Genomic DNA, 19,499 nt, shown 5'->3' with positions numbered 1-19,499 from the left:
CAACACCTTATATTCCGTATGGGTAGCCTCCAACCTGATGGCATGAACATTGACTTCTCTAACTTCCGCTAGGCCCCACCTCCCCCTCGTACCCCATCTGTTACTCTTTTTTATGCACACATTCTTTCTCTCACTCTCCTTTTTCTCCCTCTGTCCCTCTGAATATACCTCTTGCCCATCCTCTGGGTCACCCCCCCCCCGTCTTTCTTCCCGGACCTCCTGTCCCATGATCCTCTCGTATCCCCTTCTGCCTATCACCTGTCCAGCTCTCGGCTCCATCCTTCCCCCTCCTGTCTTCTCCTATCATTTTGCATCTCCCCCTCCCCCTCCAGCTTTCAAATCCCTTACTCACTCTTCCTTCAGTTAGTCCTGACGAAGGGTCTCGGCCTGAAACGCCGACTGCGCCTCTTCCTATAGATGCTGCCTGGCCTGCTGCGTTCACCAGCAACTTTGATGTGTGTTGCTTGAATTTCCAGCATCTGCAGAATTCCTGTTGTTTGTCCCATGATTTCACCGCTTTCCAAATGTGCTGTTATTACATCTTTGATAACTGACTCTAGCATTTTCCCCACCACTGATGTTAGGCTAACCGGTCTATAATTCCCCGGTTTCTCTCTCCCTTCTTTTTCAAAAAGTGGGGCTATATTAGCTACCCTCCAATCCTCAGGAACTACTCCAGAATCTAAAGAGTTTTGAAAAATTATCACTAATGCATCCACTATTTCTTGGGCTACTTCCTTAAGCACTCTGGGATGCAGACCATCTGGCCCTGGGGATTTATCTGCCTTTAATCCCTTCAATTTACCTAACACCACTTCCCTACTAACATGTATTTCCCTCAGTTCCTCCATCTCACTGGACCCTCTGTCCCCTATTATTTCCGGAAGATTATTTATGTCCTCCTTAGTGAAGAAGACAAAGTAGTTATTTAATTGGTCTGCCATGTCCTTTTCCCCATGATCAATTCACCTGTTTCTGTCTGTAGGGGACCTACATTTGCCTTAACCAATCTTTTTCTTTTCACATATTTATAAAAGCTTTTACAGTCAGTTTTTATGTTCCCTGCCAGTTTTCTCTCATAATCTTTTTTCCCCTTCCTAATTAAGCCCTTTGTCCTCCTCTGCTGGACTCTGAATTTCTCCCAGTCCTCAGGTGTGCCACTTTTTCTGGCTAATTTGTATGCTTCTTCTTTGGAATTGATACTATCCCTAATTTCCTTTGTCAGCCACGGGTGTGTGCTTAGCCCACTGCTCTACTCTCTGTACACACATGACAGTGTGGCTAGGCATAGCTCAAATACCATCTATAAATTTGCTGACAATACAACCATTGTTAGAATCTCAGGAGGTGACGAGAGGGCGTACAGGAGTGAGATATACCAACTAGTGAAATGGTGCTGCAGCAACAACCTGGCACTCAATGTCAGTAAGACGAAAGGGCTTATTGTGGACTTCAGGAAGGGTAAGACGAAGAAACACATACCGATCCTCATAGAGGGATCAGAAGTGGGGAGAGTGAGCAGCTTCAAATTCCTGGGTGTCAAGATCTCTGAGGATCTTACCTGGTCCCAACATACTGATGTAGTCATAAAGAAGGTAAGACAGTGGCTATAGTTTATTAGGAGCTTGAAGCGATTTGATATGACAACAAATACACTCAAAAACTTCTATAGTTGTACCGTGGAGAGCATTCTGACAGGCTGCATCACTGTCTGGTATGGGGGGGCTACTGCACAGGACCAAAAGAAGCTGCAGAAGGTTGTAAATCCAGTCAGCTCCATCTTGGGTACTAGCCTACAAAGTATCCAGGACATCTTTAGGGAGCAATGTCTCAGAAAGGCAGCATCCATTATTAAGGACCTCCAGCACCCCAGGGCATGCCCTTTTCTCACTGTTACCATCAGGTAAGAAATACAGAAGCCTGAAGGCACACACTCAGCGATTCAGGAACAGCTTCTTCCCCTCTGCCATCCAATTCCTAAAGGACATTGAAGCTTTGGACACTACCTCACTTTTTAAAACATATACAGTATTTCTGTTTTTGCACATTTTTAATCGTCTATTCAATATACATAATTTACTTGTTTATTTATTATTATGTTTTATTTTATTTATTATTATTATTTTTTCTCTCTCTGCTGGATTATCTATTGCATTGAACTGCTGCTGCTAAGTTAACAAATTTCACGACACATGCCGGTGATAATAAACCTGATTCTGACTCTGATTTTTGTGCAATCTGACAGAGCTTGAGCAGTTCTGTAAAGAAGGATGGGGGAAATTGGAGTGTCAAGCTGTGTAAAGTTGATAGAGATCTAACCACACAGACTCAAGGCTGCAATTGCTGCCAAAGGTGCATCTACTAAATACTGATCGAAGGGGGTGAATACTTACACCAACAATTATTTTTAGTTTTAGATTTGTTATTAATTTATATCACTTTGTAGAGATCTGTTTTCACTCTGACATGAAAGAGTCATGAGTCTGACATGAAAAAAGCCAAATTAATTCCACTGTGATTCAATGTTGTAAAACAATAAAACATGAAAACATCCGGGGGGGGGGGGATGAATAACTTTTATAGGTACTGTATGTGAGTGTTTGTCGTACAATACCGTTTGACTGATTCAAAGAACACCACCACGGCCTGATCAATTTTGGAATGGTCCAACTCACCCATGCCATATCTTTTTGATGCTTTTACTGAGTAGCATTCACTGTCAGAACAATAAAGTACATCGAGTTCCAGCAAACGAAGGTTCTTACACACCCTTTCCCTGTTTGATGAGTGCATATTGCTGGCCTTAACAAGTCAAAAGCAGACCTATTAAACCATCAAGTCAAGGATGCATTATCCTGTCTATTAATCATCACATCTCAACAGGATTAATATCTACTTCATAATAATTGATTTTCCTTTCCTCGGGCAGTTTTCTTGCTGAGTATGACACCATTCTGGTTGAACTGAGAAACCACATGTAGAGGGCAGCATTTATCCCTTTTACTATTTTGAGCGCAATATAAGGTTAAGAAACGTCTGTTTTCAGCATATACTTGTTCAGTTGGATTGATAATGTTTTAGGTGATCTTGATAATCTTTCAACGTGCAACTATCGTCCAGAAAAAAACACTAATAATGCAGGTCCCAGTAAATGAAACCCAGTTATCAGATGCCTCATGTGATGCCTTATACAAATACAAGATCATCGACTTCAACTGATAAGCTCTAGAATCAGGTTGCTCCTTCTATTTTGCTGTACACCATAAGCAGATCCTCTAGCTTCATCAGAATAATCTTGCACGTCCAACATTAGTAACTCAGCAGAGTTCAGTAAGTGGAATGTGGTGTTTCTCAGTGGTCAAATAGGAAGCTTACCACCATCGTCTCAGCCATACAGCCTGTTATAATACTTAGTGCATCTTTCATTGTTTGAGTTGATCTTTCTGGTAAAGGGCTGAAGAAGAAGCAATCCAATAAAACAGTACAGTGGAGCCTGGAGGAGAGGAAGGGAACCAGAGGGAGGTGATGGGCAGGTGGGGAGAAAAGGAGAGACGGCAACCAGAATAGGGAATGGAAAAATAGAGAAGAGGAGGGAGGGGAATAAAATAGAGAAATCGATGTTGAAGCCATCAGCTTGGAGGCTACCCTTATGGAATTTGAGGTGTTACTCTTCCAATCTGAGTGTGGCCTCATTGTAGCAATAGAGGAAGCCATGGACAGATGTGTCAGAATGGGAATGAGAAATCAAATTGAAATGGACTCATTTTTGGAGGACACTGGTTTTATGTTTAATGTCCTCAGCACTGAATGTGCTCTGTGCTTGTGGTTTTGGGGACTCTGCAGTTCACATTCCATGTGTTTTTGTTTTTTTTTACTATTTGCACAGTGTGATTGAAGCACTTGGAGCAGAACCGTCCCTGCACGCCGTGGCCAGCAGCCGCTGACACAGCATTGAAATGACTGACCAGTAGTTGTAGCTCCTGAACTGTTTTGGGGACTCTGCAGTTTGATGTTTAATGTCTTCGTGTTATTTGCAGGCTTTTGCTGTTAGCATGATTTGTTCTTTTTTCATGCATTGGGTGTCTGATGGTCTTTGTTGTGTGCGGGTTTTCCTTAACGGGTTTTATAGTGTTTCTTTGATTTGTGGCTGCCTGTGGGAAGATGAATCATAGGGCTGTATGTATACTGTCTACATACTTTGATGATGAATGTACTTTGAAATTGAAATGGGTAGCCACCGGGAGATCCTGCCTTTTGTGGCACACAGAGCAAAGGTGCTCGACAAAGTTGTCCCCGATGTAGAGACTCACCAGCATAGAAAAGGCCACACAGTGAGTACCAGATAAGGCTCGCACCTCACCTGGAAGGACTGCTTGAGGCTCTGAATGGCAGTGTGGGAGAAGGTGTGGGGGCAAGTGTAGCACTTGTCCTGCTTTCTCCGATTAGTGCTATTTGCAAATTCAACTACCTCATGCAGAGGCTAGCCCTTTGCACTCTCTAATCCACTCCTAACAACCCTGCTCAAAATGACAATGCTCAGCATCCGCCAGCCCAATCCCAACAGCAAATCTGATCCTCTTCGAGAAGCCAATCACAACCATCAATGTGACCAAGAAAATACCTAAAGTTCAGAAAAATCACCAGGAACATTAAAACATTCCAAGTATTTGAAGAGAGATAAAGCACCTATCCAAAAATCAACAGTGCTATGATATACACGTACTTACAATCAGCTGATAAATTTTCTTGAAATGACTTGAAATATTTATTAAGTAGTTTAAAATTCTCTTGGTTTATAATTTCCTGCAGTGAAATATCTCCAAACCTAATGGCAACAGATAAGATTATCAGTTAATATCAAAATATTACATTTAATAATTTCATTAATTTCTGAACTAAGCAGAAATAGATAAATTGTAAAATGCATACTTATAGCCCAACCTTCCCAATCCGAGGATAGTTGCAAAGCTAATGAAATGCGTAATGTGTGAGAGGTTCCTTCAAGTTGTCATAGGAAGGTAGTGGGGGTACTACCTATTAAATGCCCCCAATGGCACGACAATGGCCTTTGACAACCAAGTCCAGCTCCTGGCCTTCACATGTGGCTTAGCTACTAAGCCCGGGAGAACCTTTTTCTACTGACAGGAAATAGGGCAAAAGCATGTTACTGGTGCTTTAAAATCAGTCACTTCAGCCAGATGGGGATCATCAGGTGTGATTGGCAGGTCAGCTAGGAAAAGGAAAACTCTGATCGCAAACGTCCATTATTTCGCAGCTATACTCACTCATGGTGAAAGCTTTAGCAGTAAACCTCGAGGGAAAAATCCGGAGCAGGTGTCCCTTAGGAAGCCCTATGTAGAGTTTAACGTTGACTGGCAGCTCCTGAAATGCTACTGGTGCCAAGCTGTATTGGTCTTTGCTGTTCCTTTGGAGTCATCAGCTGCGTGGAGGGGTGGGTTAGGGGCTGATGTACGAGCAACAGCTTGCTCTCCATATCGTATTGCCCGAGCTTGCATATTGGCTTGTGTATCAAGTAGATAGCTAGAACGTAGCAACGGAGAGCCTCAAGAATGTTTGAGGCAATGTGAACAAATTGAACATACAAGGTCCCATAAATAGAGTAAAGTATAAGAACCGGTAATCTGTTGATGAGGGCTAGTGTTTCAGCGGAATCTTGTTAAGCTAAAGTCTGTAAATTGTGTTATGCAATATTAAACAATACTGTGGAACATTTTGGATTGTTTGTCATTGATAAACACCCTCAATGACTTTGATAGATGATATATATCAAGTTAAACCTACATTAAACTGGTAGATATGTTAGTTAGTATGTTAACAAATGAATACTGTAATACTTTAAGTTCAGAAAAAGGTTAAAGTTTCATCTGTAGTTTATACTGAATTATTTTATCAAATTCCATGGAATCAGTAGTTCTTAATCTCACTGGCACAGGGAAAGTAAATGTCATCTGTCATCTGTGCTATTGACTCCTACTGGCTGGCCTTATTGTGCAGTAATGTCTTAAAAGGATTTTAAATCTTTTGAACTCAGATAAATGTACACAAGAGCATGTCAGTGACATATTCCTGCTGCCAAAGAACAACTCTTTTCTTTTACTCATTTTAAACATTTATCTTTAATAGCTTGGTATAATTTGCTTGGTTTCCTTTCATGTAATTCAATATGCCAGCCTTGAATGCATACCTCCCATGACACCCATATATCTACCACCCACCTGCTCCACTCTCACAGCTTTCCAGTCCCCACTTGAGTCTAAGCCAAAGGAATCATTCAGTCCTGGAATCTAATTCATCTGGGGGTGCCAGAAATAGCTAGCAGAGCCTAAGTTGCTGCCAAAGGCTGAGAGGAGTCTTGCTCCCAGCAAAACTGAGTTTACGTTTGTGGTAGATATTGATGTCCATTCTAGAAAAGTGCCAGTTATTTGACAGATTCTCAGGAATTTCTTGAGCTAGCTTTCCAATGAATAGAATAGATAATACTTTCAGATTACAGCATTCAATAAACAGCTTCTAAAAAACTGATACCTTTCAGCCAGAGTTTGTTGTTCATTTATTCCGATGTTAAAAAACACTGGATGTACATGCAACAACTTTCCATCTTTGATTTCCTGTGGCAAAGTTTCAAACAATTTGCTGGGAAGTTGCACCTCCACTGTGTAAAAATCTCTGCAATAAATCCACAAGAAGAAATAAAGCAATTATTGTTTCTAAAAATGGCTTTGGAGGAAATGATAACCTGCGGCACGTGACTTTTGAAGGAAGCCAGATCCAAGTTTAGATTAATTGCACATCCATCTTCTACATTATGTAGGGAGAACTGATATCAACAGTGAATGAAAACGGAAAAAAAAGTAACTGCAGATGATGAAATCTCAACTAAAAAGAATAGAGAACATTGCAAACATTCAGCAGGTTAGGCAACTTCTGGCAGCGATTTCAGTTCTGGACTGTGACATGAAGTAGTGAATGGTTCCCAGCACCTGGCAAGGACTATGGTGGGTGTGATGAGAAAGGATTATGGAATTAACGTTATTTGCCAGTGAAAAATCCGATCAGAACAAAGGTGGGTAGGAAGAAGTAGCCTTGCTTCTCCCAACTCCTGAGGAATCCACAGAAAAAGTAAAAAACACTTATTATCTCTAGCAAAGTTCAAGCAACTTCCTTCTTGAAATTCAGTAAAGATAACGCAGTGTAGCCAATGGCATCATGGGGCTGTGGTTCTTATCTTTCAATTTGGTCTTCAGCTAATCACAAGAGATTCTTGGCTGAATAGAAAGCTGAGGAAGACATTGCTCTTAGGAAAGAAGAAAGACTGTACATCAACTCTTCTGATCTCAAGAACATATTAACCTCTTGAGATACCATCACCAACAACCCACTGCTACCAGCAGCCCTAATATCGCTCAACAAATATCCAAGAATGTGGTTTGGAACAAGTATCATCGAGTGCAAGAGGAGGTACATGTTACTGAAAAAAATCTGCATCCAACAGCTGCATTTTTCATGGAAGCTTACATAAATTATGGAACTTCTTTATATTACTTTTACGGTTGTCTTACAATTTTTAGAAGGTAAGAATTTTCTGCTCAGTAGTTTATTTAATGATCAGATTTTCACAACATGCTCATTGAATAAAGTGCTGAGCATGTTGTTAAGATCTGGTCATTGAATAAATGACTGAGCGAAGATTGTTGGCTTCTGAAAACTGTAAAACAACCATTAAAGTAACATCTTTGCATTTCCAGCGTTCAAACTAATGATGTGTCTATCCCAAAGACTAAAAAGCTGCAGTTTCTGGAAATCAGAAATAAAAACTGAAAATGCTAGAAATATTCAGGCAGCGAATGTGAGATCAAGCTTCCAGGACAATCTGAAAGTGGCGGGTGGGGGGGGGGCGGGGTGGATCATCCAATTAAAATTGGGAGGTTAGGATTTAGAGTCAGCAATCCCGAAGGAAAGACAATATGATTCTTGATCAGGACCTGGTGGGAAACTTGCTACTAGAGGCTTTCCCATGTGCCTGTCCCCATTCCCTTTCTAGAAAGTTGATGCTGTGGAATTGTTGGTATATGTGAGGAGGAAATGTGAAAGAATCTAAGTATGTTGTGACTTCTTATTGAACCATAGTTAAGAATCTACAATCTTACAGAACATTTGGAAGCATAACAATAATGCATACAAACTGAGATCACCATCTAGAAATAATGTTCAAATTCAAAATACATGAAAAAACTGCAATATTTGGATACTCGTGTACACACAATCTCTGTGATGGTTGCCATCTTTGGATGTGGTTACTCTGTAGAGCATGCAGAGGAGATTCATCACAATGTTATCTAGATTGGGGGAACTTCAGTTGTAGATTAGATTCAAGAGGTCTGGACCCAAAGAGGCTAAGGGGTACTCTGACAGAAATACAGTCTGCCCCGGCTATCTAAGGGTTCAATTTACTGTAAATGAGAAACATCCATTTCTATAGCGACTCACATTGTATTGTTCTGTATACAATTCTTATAATTCTTTCATTTCATAAAATACCTTCTTTCTTCACCCCAACTATACCCACAGTTAAACAAAGAGGACATGTACTATATCCCATTGTTAATAAACATCACAAACATTTTATTATTAATGTTTTTTTCTCAGCTCAAGCTGGCAAAACCTGCGGTAGGGGGATAACCAAATACACTCAACCCTATACACCTGCCTTCTCACCATATCGTTTGATGCCCTGACCGATCAGGAAACTATCAACTTCCGCTTTAAGTATACCCATGGACTCGGCCTCCTCAGATACTGTGGCAGAGCATTCCACAGCTTCACCACACTCTGACTAAAAAATTTCCTTCTTACCTCTGTTCTAAAAGGTCACCGCTCAGTTTTGAGGCTGTGCCCTCTAGTTCTAGATACCCCCATCATAGGAAACATCCTCTCCTCATCCACCCTAACTAGTACCTTCAACATTCACTAGGGTTCAATGAGATCCCCCCACTTTCTTCTAAATTCCAGTGGGCACAGGCCCAAAGCTGTCAAACGCTCCTCATATGTTAACCCCTTCATTCTGGGAATCATCCACGTGCGCCTCCAATGGACACTCTCCACTTTCAACACATTATTTCTGAGTTATGGGGCTCAAAACTGTTGACAATACTCCACGTGTAGCCTGACTAGTGTCTTATAAAGGCTCTCCTTACTTTCATATTCTATTCCCCCTGAAATAAACGCGAACATTGCATTTGCCTTCTTTCCCACCGACTCAACCTGTAGATTAACCTTCTGGGAGTCATGCACAAGGACTCCTAAGTCCCTTTGCATCTCTGATGTTTGAACCCTCTCCCCATTTAGATAACAGTTTGCACTATTGTTCCTTTTACCAAAATGCATTATCATACATTTCCCAACACTGTACTCCACCTACCACTTTTTTGCCCATTCTACCAATTTGTCTAAGTCCTGCTGCAATTTCATTACTTCCTCAGCACTACCCACCCCTCCACCTACCTTCGTATCATCCACAAACTTTGCCATAAAGCTATCAATTCCATTATCCAAATACTTCAAGTGCGGCCTGACTCGTGTCTTATCAAGCCTTAGCATTATTTCTTTGTTTTTATATTCTATTCACCTTGAAATAAATGCCAACATTGCATTAGCCTTCTTTACCACAGACTCAACCTGTAAGTTAACCTGTGAGGACTCCTAAGTCCCTTTGCACCTCTGAAGTTTGAACCTCCTCCCCATTTAGATAATAGTCCGCAATATTGTTCCCTTTACCAAAATGCATTATCGTAAATTTCCCAACACTGTATTCCATCTTTTGGAATTCTTTGAGAAAATAACAGGCAGGATAGGCAAAAGAGTTTCAGTGAATGTCGCTTACTTGGATTTTCAGAAGATCTTCGAGAAGACATTGTCAACTTGTGGCTGTCAGACCTCTACTTAAATAGCCAAAACTTGATAGTTAAGTATTAGCTAACTACAAACCTATAATCAAATCTTCCCAATCTAGGCAAGATTCTTGAGAAAGGTATTTTCAACCAACTCACCAGTTTTCTGAATGAGTCAGTTGTAAGGAAGGCAAATGCAACCTTAGCAGTCATTTTGAGATGACGAGAATATAACAGTAAGGACGTAATGTTGAGGCTTTATAAGGCATTGGTCAGACAGCACTTGGGAGTATTCTGAGCAGATTTGGGCCCCTTATCTAAGAAAAGACGTGCTGGCCTTGGAGAAGACTTAGAGGAGATTCATGAGAATAATTCAGTGAATGTAAGGGTTAATGTATGAGGAGTGACTGATAGCTCTGGGCCTATACTCATGGGAGTTTAGAAGAATGAGGGAGGATCTCATTGAAACCTACTGAATATTGTAAGGCCTAGATAGAGTGGATGTGAAGAGGACATTTCCTATAGTGGGGGAGTCTAGGACCAGTGGAATAGGCAGGTTGTCTCTTTAGAAAAGATATAAAGAGGAATTTAATCAGCCAGAGGGTGATGAATCTGTGGAACTCATTGCCACAGACCACTGTGGAGGCCATATTGGTTATACTTAACATGGAGGTAGCTGGATACTTAATTAGTAAGGACATCAAAGGTTATAGAGAGAAGGCAGGAAAATGGAATTGAGAGGGAAAATAAATCAGCTATGATCAAATGGTGGAGCAGACTTGATGGGTTCTAATTCTGCTCCCATGTATTACAGTCTTATGGAAACTCATTTGTCCTAAAATATTCACAATGGTTTTGAATGCAGCATTTATTAACGTGCAAATATGTAAGTCAAAGTATTGAGTATAGGAGACGGGATGTTATGGCTAAGTTAAGGCCTAATTTGGAGAATTGTGTGCAGTTTTGATCACATAGCTACAAGAAAGATGGAAACAATGTTGAAAGGGTACGGAGAAAATTTACAAGGACATTGGTGGGTCTGGATGAACTGAGTTGTATGGAAAGATTGAATAGGTTAGGACTTTATAATTGGAATGCAGAAGATTGAGAGGAAATTTGATCGAGGTATACAAAATTATGAGGGACCTAGATGGGTTAAGTGCAAGTAGTCTTTTTCCACTGAGGTTGGGTGGGACTTCAACTGGAAATCATAGGTTAAGGGTGAAAGGTGAAAAAGTTTAAAGGGAACATGAGGAGAAACCTCTTCACTCAGAGGGTTGTGAGAGTGTGGAATGAGCTGCCAGTGCAACTGGTGCATGCGAGCTCGATTTCAACCTTTAGGAGAGTGGATCGGTACATGGATGGTAGGGGTACGAAGGGCTCTGGTCTCAGTGCAGGTCGATGAGAGTAGGCAGTTTAGATGGGCCCAGCATGGACTGGATGAGTCGATGGGCCTGCTTCTGTGCTGTATTCTCCTGTGACGCTATGATGATGGCTCTAAAGCTTCAATATTTCAGGAATGCGGCAGTTCCAGATTTCTGCCTCCCTCATTGTGATTGAGAAGATGGTATTTTAGACAGCTGCTCCAGGCTCAAAACAGTTCTGCTTGGAACCAATACACATTCCACTGGATTAAATGGAATTCCTTTCCCTATTTCCTTCCCATCTGAACTACACACCAAATAATGCAGGCCAATATCACTATCAATTTCGATGTGTTTTATTTCCGAAATTAACTGTACTAACAGAACAAATATGATCAAATACTTAAAGTGTATGTATTAAGTTTACCATAAAGTAATAACAATCTATCGTGTACTGTTTCCAAGCTCCAGCCATATTGAGGACAATAGTTTGAATGTACAGGCCATAAGATAAACAGGTTAAAACTCCAGGTCTCTTTACAATGGGTAATGGTATCTAATTCCCAAGTGAGTCAGCCATTCTACATAAGAATATATGTATCAGGAGCAGGAGTATGCCACCTTCACCCTCAAGCCTGCTCTGTCATTTTGTAAGATCAAGGCTGATTCTAATCATCTTCAAGATGTGTAATGACCACTGAACTATCAAATCTATGACCTTTGAACAGTTCTAAATTTTATCAAAAATTTTTCAATGCAGTGAACTTTGACTTTGTATCATATTGTAGTTTTAGTGAAAATCCTGTAAGATTCCATTCTAACATGATTATGCAATAGTTTGATAATATTTTGAAAAAAATTTGCTTACCGGATTCCAGTCACAACAGGATAAAGGTCAGCACTAGCACTCTCTTCCGTCTGTGCTTCAACAACTTTAAATGACACTTTCTGTAAATCTGTTATTGCAACTGACATGTCTTCTAGCATTCCGATCTCTTCACCTAGATGTGAGAGCATATACCTTTCAATTATCAGCATGATACATTACCAAAGCCAATTTTTAGCCCACAGCAGAGAGATGGTTGGCTGATAAACTCCTACCTGGTCTAAGTAACAAACAGGGGGATATTTACCAGCTACACAACAATTAAGCAAACAGTTCAGCAGTGTAAGCCAAATTCCTCCAGCATAGGACCTGATTAATTATAGTGCAAAAATAATTATTTTGCGAAGTGGTCAAAGTGGTTGTGACTTGGGCTAATGGCATCATTTGGCTCTGCAGCTTCCACGTAGTAGAATGAATTCTGCCAACAATAAACTAAGAACAAATTATATAGTTAAGAGCTAAAAGCCTTAAACTTTATTTTACACTAAGCAAAATTACTGACAATTAATACCCCACTTTAAGTTCATCCCATACAAGATCCACCTGAATGTTTAATGTGGAGCTCTTAGGGCTGTGCAATAGACATGGTGAATTTTAGAAACCAGGAGAGCATAAATAATGTGAGGAGTGGAGTTGGCAACTGAGATGCAGGCAGGCTTCAAACATATTATCAGCAACCCTCAATTGAGAATTGAGAATTCAGTTGATTTCCTAAATGATAATTCTATCTTTTAGATTTAGATTTAGATTATGAGAACACTCAGTCCTCTTTTTATTGTCATTTAGAAATGCATACATGCATTTAACTCATTTAACACTTTGATGATGACAATATCTTTAAGATCAAAGCAAATCATCTGTGCATGTTTAACTAAACTTTCAATCATAAGCCAACTTCAACTTCATAGAAGAAGAAAAAAAAAGGTAATGCCAATATAAAAAAGCCCAGTTATGATGCCAATTGGTGTAGGCAAGGAAGCTTCAGATTTAAGCACTGATAAGGCTTAAATTGTTTTTTTCTCATTTGCTTACCAGATGTAGACATTCATACATTCTGTAAATTCTTAATTGCCCTTGAGAAGTAACAATGAACTGATTTTGTAAACTGTTCCAGTACATCTAGTGAACCCTTTCCCACACAGCTATTAGGTCAGGATTTCAATCTATCATAATGAAGTAGAGGCAAAACGTATTTTGTATCTTTGCAGATTTCAGATGGGCAGCAGTACCTTTTAAAGTGCTGGTGCCCATTTAGAAGCACACACTTACCGTGGAAATAGAGGGGTGGTATTGTTTCATCTGTTCTAGATACAGCAGATATCTTTAATGTATTTCGCAGAAGCTAATAGGGCAAGGGGTGGTGGGAATGGAGGGGACAGCTGATTAAGGGTTTTAGGTTGCTAAACTGCGTCTGGGTGTATGTCAAACCATGGAGGAGGAAAGGGTATGATCAGTAGTTAATAAACGGGTATTGGAAGAAGCATGATTCAGCATGGGTCCTGCGAGGCAATCAGAAATTAATGGAGTTGGGTTGAGAGTCGAGCTTGACACAGTCTGAAAGGGTTGGAAAATTGGTAAGTCAGTCCTATCTGAAGCTTGTACCTGGCTACACAGATCTTAGAGAGAATGACCCTACACAACACTAATATAACACTTCCATTTTCTGGAAGTGACCACAATTAACAATTACCCACAGAACAGCATTATTTAATTTTCCAAAATTTTAAAAGGAATGTTACATGTGAAATTATGTCAATGACAAACATAATCCTGTACAAAGATCAAACATGAGAATTAACTAATTAAATGCCCAGTGTATCATTAAAATTAATAAATATCTCTGAAGGCATTTTGTCATTTATTGATTTTGGATTCAATTGCTCTAAAAAATATCAACATGATTGGTTCAGAAAACTAATCCTATCAGAAACCTGTATTCTCAATAAATAGAAGTAGCTTAGCTGGTGAAAAAGAGGTAGAGAGTTGGAAAAGTTTATTTGCAGTGATAAGAGCTTTATCAGCTGAAGGCAGTGCTGATCATAGTTCAAAGTACAAAGTAAATATGTTCTGAAAGTATATATATGTCACCACATACAGCCCTGAGATTCATTTTCTGCAGGCATTCACATAAATACAAAAAACACAACAGAATCGATGAAAGACCGTACCCAACAGGATCAACGTGCAAAAGTTAACAAACTGCAGAAACAAAAAGAGAATGAATGAATGAATGAATGAATGAATGAATAAATAAATAAATAAATAAATAAATGCACAAACAAACAAATAAGCAAGCAATATATATTGAGAAAATGAGATGGACTCCTTGAAAGTCAGTCTATAGTTTGTGGAAACTGTTCAGTGATGAGGGAAGTGAAGTTGAGTGACGTTATCCCCTCTGGTTCAAAAGCCTGGTGTTTGATGGATAATAACTGTTCCTGAACCTGGTGGTGTGGATCCTGAGGCTCCTGTACCTTCTTCCAGATGGCAGCAGTGAGAAGAGAGCATGACCTGGATGGTGGGGAGCCTTGATGATAGATGCTGCTTTCCTATCCACCACACATCTATAGAAGTTTTGGATGACATGCCAAATCCTCGTAAACTTCTAAGAAAGTAGTGGCACTACTGTGCCTTCTTTGTAATGGCGCTTAAGTGCTGGACCCAGGTGAGATACTCAGAAATCGTAACACCGAGGAGCTTAAAGGTTGCTGACCCTCTTCAGCTCTGATCTCCCAATGAGAACAAGCTCATGAGCTTTGGGTTCCCTCCCCCTGAAGTCAATAACTCCTAGGTCTTGCTGACATTGAGTGAGAGGTTGTTGTTGTGGCATCACTCAGCCAGGTTTTCAATCTCTCTCCCATACACAGATTTATCGATTCATCACCACCTTTGACTCAGCCAACAACAGTGGTGTCATCAGCAAACTTAAAAATGGCTTCAGAGCTGTGCTTAGCCTCACAATCATAAGTGTAAAGCAAGCAGAGCAGCTGGTTAAGCACAGAGCCTTGTGATGCACCATTGCTGATGGAGATTGTGGAGAAGATGTTGTTGCCAATCCGAACTGACCGACACCTGCAAGTGAAGTAATCAAAGATCCAGTTGCACAAGGAGGTATTGAGGCCAAGGTCCTGAAGCTTATTGATTAGTTTTGAGGGGATAATACTATTGAAAGCAGAGTTGTAATCAATGAAGAGTATCCTAATGTATGCATCTGCATAGTCCAGATGTTCCAGGGTTGAGTGAAGAGCTAATGAAATGGCAACTGCTGTTGACCTGTTGTGACAATAGGCAAATTAGAGTGGATCCAAATCATTTCTCAGGCAGGAGTTGATATGTTTCATCACTAACTTCTCAAAGCACTTCATCACAGTTGATGTAAGTGCTACTGGACAATCGTCCTTGAGGCTGGTTGCCACATTCTTCTAGGGCACCGGGATAACTGAAGACTGCTTGAAGCAGGTAGGTACCTCAGACTGCTGAAGCGAGGGGCTAAAGATATCGGTGAACACTCCAGCCAGCTGATCAGCACAGGTCTTAAGTACTCGACCAGGCACACCATCTGGGCCAGCTGTTAATGGCTGAATGACCAAATATATATAATGAGCGAGAGACAAGGGTAATGTAGAAGAGTGGAGATGTTTGAAAACATGATGAATATTTTTAAGAGCTTTCTAAGTATAAAAGCAAAGCAGCAATTTTGCTTATGCTATAGTTATATTCACTTTTGAGTAATTCACCTTTGGAAGTTTGTGAAGGCCACAAGGTTGTGCAATTACATTCCCCAAAATGATAACAACACTGTCAGATTTTAATTACAGGGACTGCAAAGCTTTTTAGTTGATTAGAGAAGGTCCGCTGGTTGGACTGATTATGTTCTAAAAGAAAAAAGTTTTAATTAGACAAATTAAAGGTTATTGAGATTGAGCTACCTTCTTTCTATCTCGCGATTCTTTTCTGGATTCAGTGAGAAATATCTGAGAATGAAAGAGAAACTGAAAAAGTGAAGCAAAATGCAGGATAATTTAAAGTAAAAGAGACCAAAGTAATTTCTTGTGGAAGTGACAAATCGTAAAACAATAATTTTAATATTATTAAAGGGAAAATAATACCTAGTTAGTAAGATAAAAAAATACACATTGCTTCTTCATTGCTCATGAAGAAGAGAAAAAGAAAAGAAACAGCTCATAGAAAGCTTCAGTCAAAAGAAGAACCTTTGGTGACCCCCTCAGGTGCCAGTGTGTAATAACGTTACAAACACAAAGAATTTGTCAATCATTTGGATCTTAGCTGTACACGATAATGAAATTAAGTGATATGCTTCAAATTTAGTTCAACACTAAAATTTGATTTCCATAAAATATGGAAGGAGGCCTTTCAGGCCTTGTAGTCAATACCTTCCAATGCCTGCTCTTAATTTTCTGTAATATATTGTCATATCCACTGCCTTGTAAGATACAGGATATGAAAGTTATGACTATCTATGCAAAGAAATTTCCCTTATAACTACCATAAGCGGAGGAGCAGATGGCAGCGCGACACAGCGCGTGCGGCCGCTCCGAATGATATCATATTTGTGAAGTAGGATGCCGTGCACAATCCTGATTTGATGGAGACGGACGTGAAGAAGCACGGAGGAACATCTGGAGGAACTTTTGAAATGCCCGCTTCGCTGCCGCTGCTACTGTGCGATCGAGAATCTCCGGAGGGGAAGGCCCCAAATCCTTGGCTCTCCCTACTGCCTGTTGCCGGGGATGGGGTCGAAGCACTCGGCAGAGATGGTGCTCGGTGCTCGGTGTCGGAGGGCTGGTCAGAGGCTAGAAGTTTTTGGATGGACTCAGAGTCGGACTGTGGTCGGGTGCTTCCAGGATGCTGCATCAGCAAGTTTGTGGCGCTGGAAGCTCATGGAAGGGAGTTTCTCCCTTCAACCGTCTGTGTGAGATGATGGGACTTTCGAGAGACTTTGAGACTCTTTTTACATGCCCATGGTCTGTTCTTCATCAAATTATGGTATTGTTTTGCACTGTTGTAGCTATATGTTATAATTATATGGTTTTTGTCCGTTTTTTTAGTCTTGGTTTGTCTTATGTTTCTGTGATATCATGCTGGAGGAACAAAGTGTATCATTTTTTAATGCATGTATTACTAAATGACAATAAAAGAGGACTGCGTGTCCTCATAATCTAATCTCATCTAATAATAATGATAAGTTATCTCAGCAAGCATTAATCAAACTGTAGCATTATTACACCGTACTCAAAAACATTGTTTTTAAACACTCCAGGTTCCTGAAGATTCATAGGAAATTTTGTGTTGCCTGTATAAACTTGTTTACATAAAAGTTCAAACAGGAAAGAAAATTCTCAAAATTGGTCCAACTTCAATGTCCATTTCCAGAATGCTTACATTACTTTACACAGAATGACACTCTACATTTCAGAATCATCTTTCAGCCAAAAGGAAAGTTTAGACTGCAGCTCTATGTAGTTTACTTGAATGGTAAGAGGCAGAAATTCTTTCAAATAAGAATGGTAAATTCAGAATCTGCGATAAAACATAAATGTAAAGTTCTTTGAGGATATGATAGAAGTATGAATTCTACATCAAAGATGTCTAGATGTATTTGTATACATATAAGGGCACACAATGTGTATATTAGGTGTTTAAGGCAACAAAACACAGATTGCATTAACTGATGTAACTTAGCCACTATCTGTTCCATTTACTGTTGCTCGTTAATTTTCATCAGCAGTTCCATATTACATGAACACAAGTGATCCAGTAAATCTTGAGAAACACACACACACACACAATGCTTGAGAAACTCAGCAAGTCAGGCAGCATCAATGAATGGAATAAGCAATCAATGTGCCTGATGAAGGATCTTGGCCCAAAATATTGACTGTTTATTCCTCTTCAGAGATGCTGCCTGACCTGCTGAGGTCCTCCAGCATTTTATGTGTGCTGCCCCCTCTTACACTGTTATCTTAAAACAGAGTACTTCCAACAAACTGCCTGAACTACACAGGTTTCCTGCAGCTAATAAGTGGTGTGTTCATAAAACTAGACATGTTACTCACTGTATGTGCTGAGAAGTCCTTCAAACTGCACCAACAAACCCACTGTGTGAAGCTGCAGTAGGAAACCATGATCATGCAAACAAGTTTGCAGTTTGATTACAAACCCACAGACCAGGCCTGCAAGCTAACAAGAACAAGAAAACTGATAAGGCATTAAAAATATAATTTATTGTAGTATTTCATTTCATCAACAAAAGCATAGTTATAAAGTAAATTTCTTCAGGACTACATGCAAAAGCAGTAGGGAAGATGACATTAGCAAGATCTCCGACACAAAATGCTGGAGGAATGACTCAGCAAATCAGGCAGTATCTGTTGAGGGAAATAAACAGATGGTGTTTCAGGCTGAGATCCTTCATCAGGACTCTTTGAATAAAAAATTATTCTTATTTTTCTTATTAGGCAGCATTATGCTTTTACTTCAATAAAGAGAGGAAGATGCTTTTATGTGATTTCCTGTAGAGTAGCCATTGCACACCAACTTTGACAAAGTCTTGATGTAGAAAAGTCTTGGTCCAAGGACAATGGGTCTGAGATGAAGCTAAGATACATACACAGGAAGGAAGATAAGCATAAAATACCTACTCGCACCTCCAGTTGAAAGCTTATGAACAGTGATTCTATCCACACTCTGTACCCTACCTCCATTTGTACAATTGCAGAATGACTCTGACTCTCCATCAGTACATTCTACTTCCAAAACCTCCCCTAACTCCTCCCAGCCCTTACCTTTCTTCCTCAAATCCTCCTTTTCTCATCCATTTCCTCCCTGACTCACACTCTCTTTCTCCCCTCTCCAGACACCCTTTCTTCACCTCTTCACTTTTCATGGGAAAACTCTGAGAAGTACCAGCATATTGTGTTCCGACATTAGAGGAATGGGTGCTTTGAAAATATTTGAGGAAAAGATAAAATTATATGGAGGAGTTGGATGGAATTGAGACGGATAATTTCAGTTGATGACAGTCACAATGATCACAATCAGTCCAAAGAAATCCACCTATGCTGTAAATTCAATTGCTCTTACTGTGAGGATTGAAAACTGCGTCTGTTCCCTCAGGCTGACATTCAACAATGAAATGCTGTGGCGTTACTTTCTTGTGAGGAGCAGTTTAAAACAGATGAAAGTGGTGATGCATCTTCAGAAAATATGGGCACCCTTGGGGTTTCTATTAGAATGTCATGCTTTTGGGAAGAATGCAAGGTGGATAAGCTGAAAGAATCTGTTATCTTATTATGGAGCTACTCTTCTAATTGGTTTGAA

General features: G+C 40.0%; 1 protein-coding gene across 9 annotated transcripts in view; it reads right to left on the bottom strand.

The window, feature by feature from the left end:
* Positions 1-19,499, bottom strand: part of inpp4b (inositol polyphosphate-4-phosphatase type II B) — an 805,146-nt gene that overhangs the window by 48,314 nt on the left and 737,333 nt on the right. For all 9 annotated transcript variants that reach the window (XM_063046598.1, XM_063046596.1, XM_063046599.1 and 6 more), the window contains 4 exons: positions 18,236-18,359; positions 12,141-12,273; positions 6,547-6,687; positions 4,728-4,825 (listed from right to left, as the gene is read on the bottom strand). In XM_063046598.1, the coding sequence (XP_062902668.1) occupies positions 4,728-4,825; positions 6,547-6,687; positions 12,141-12,273; positions 18,236-18,359 (496 nt within the window). The remainder of the gene's footprint in view (positions 1-4,727; positions 4,826-6,546; positions 6,688-12,140; positions 12,274-18,235; positions 18,360-19,499) is intronic.

Source organism: Mobula hypostoma, chromosome 4, assembly GCF_963921235.1.
Source record: "Mobula hypostoma chromosome 4, sMobHyp1.1, whole genome shotgun sequence".
Classification (NCBI taxonomy): domain Eukaryota; kingdom Metazoa; phylum Chordata; class Chondrichthyes; order Myliobatiformes; family Myliobatidae; genus Mobula; species Mobula hypostoma.
This window is presented reverse-complemented; position numbering and strand designations above follow the sequence as displayed.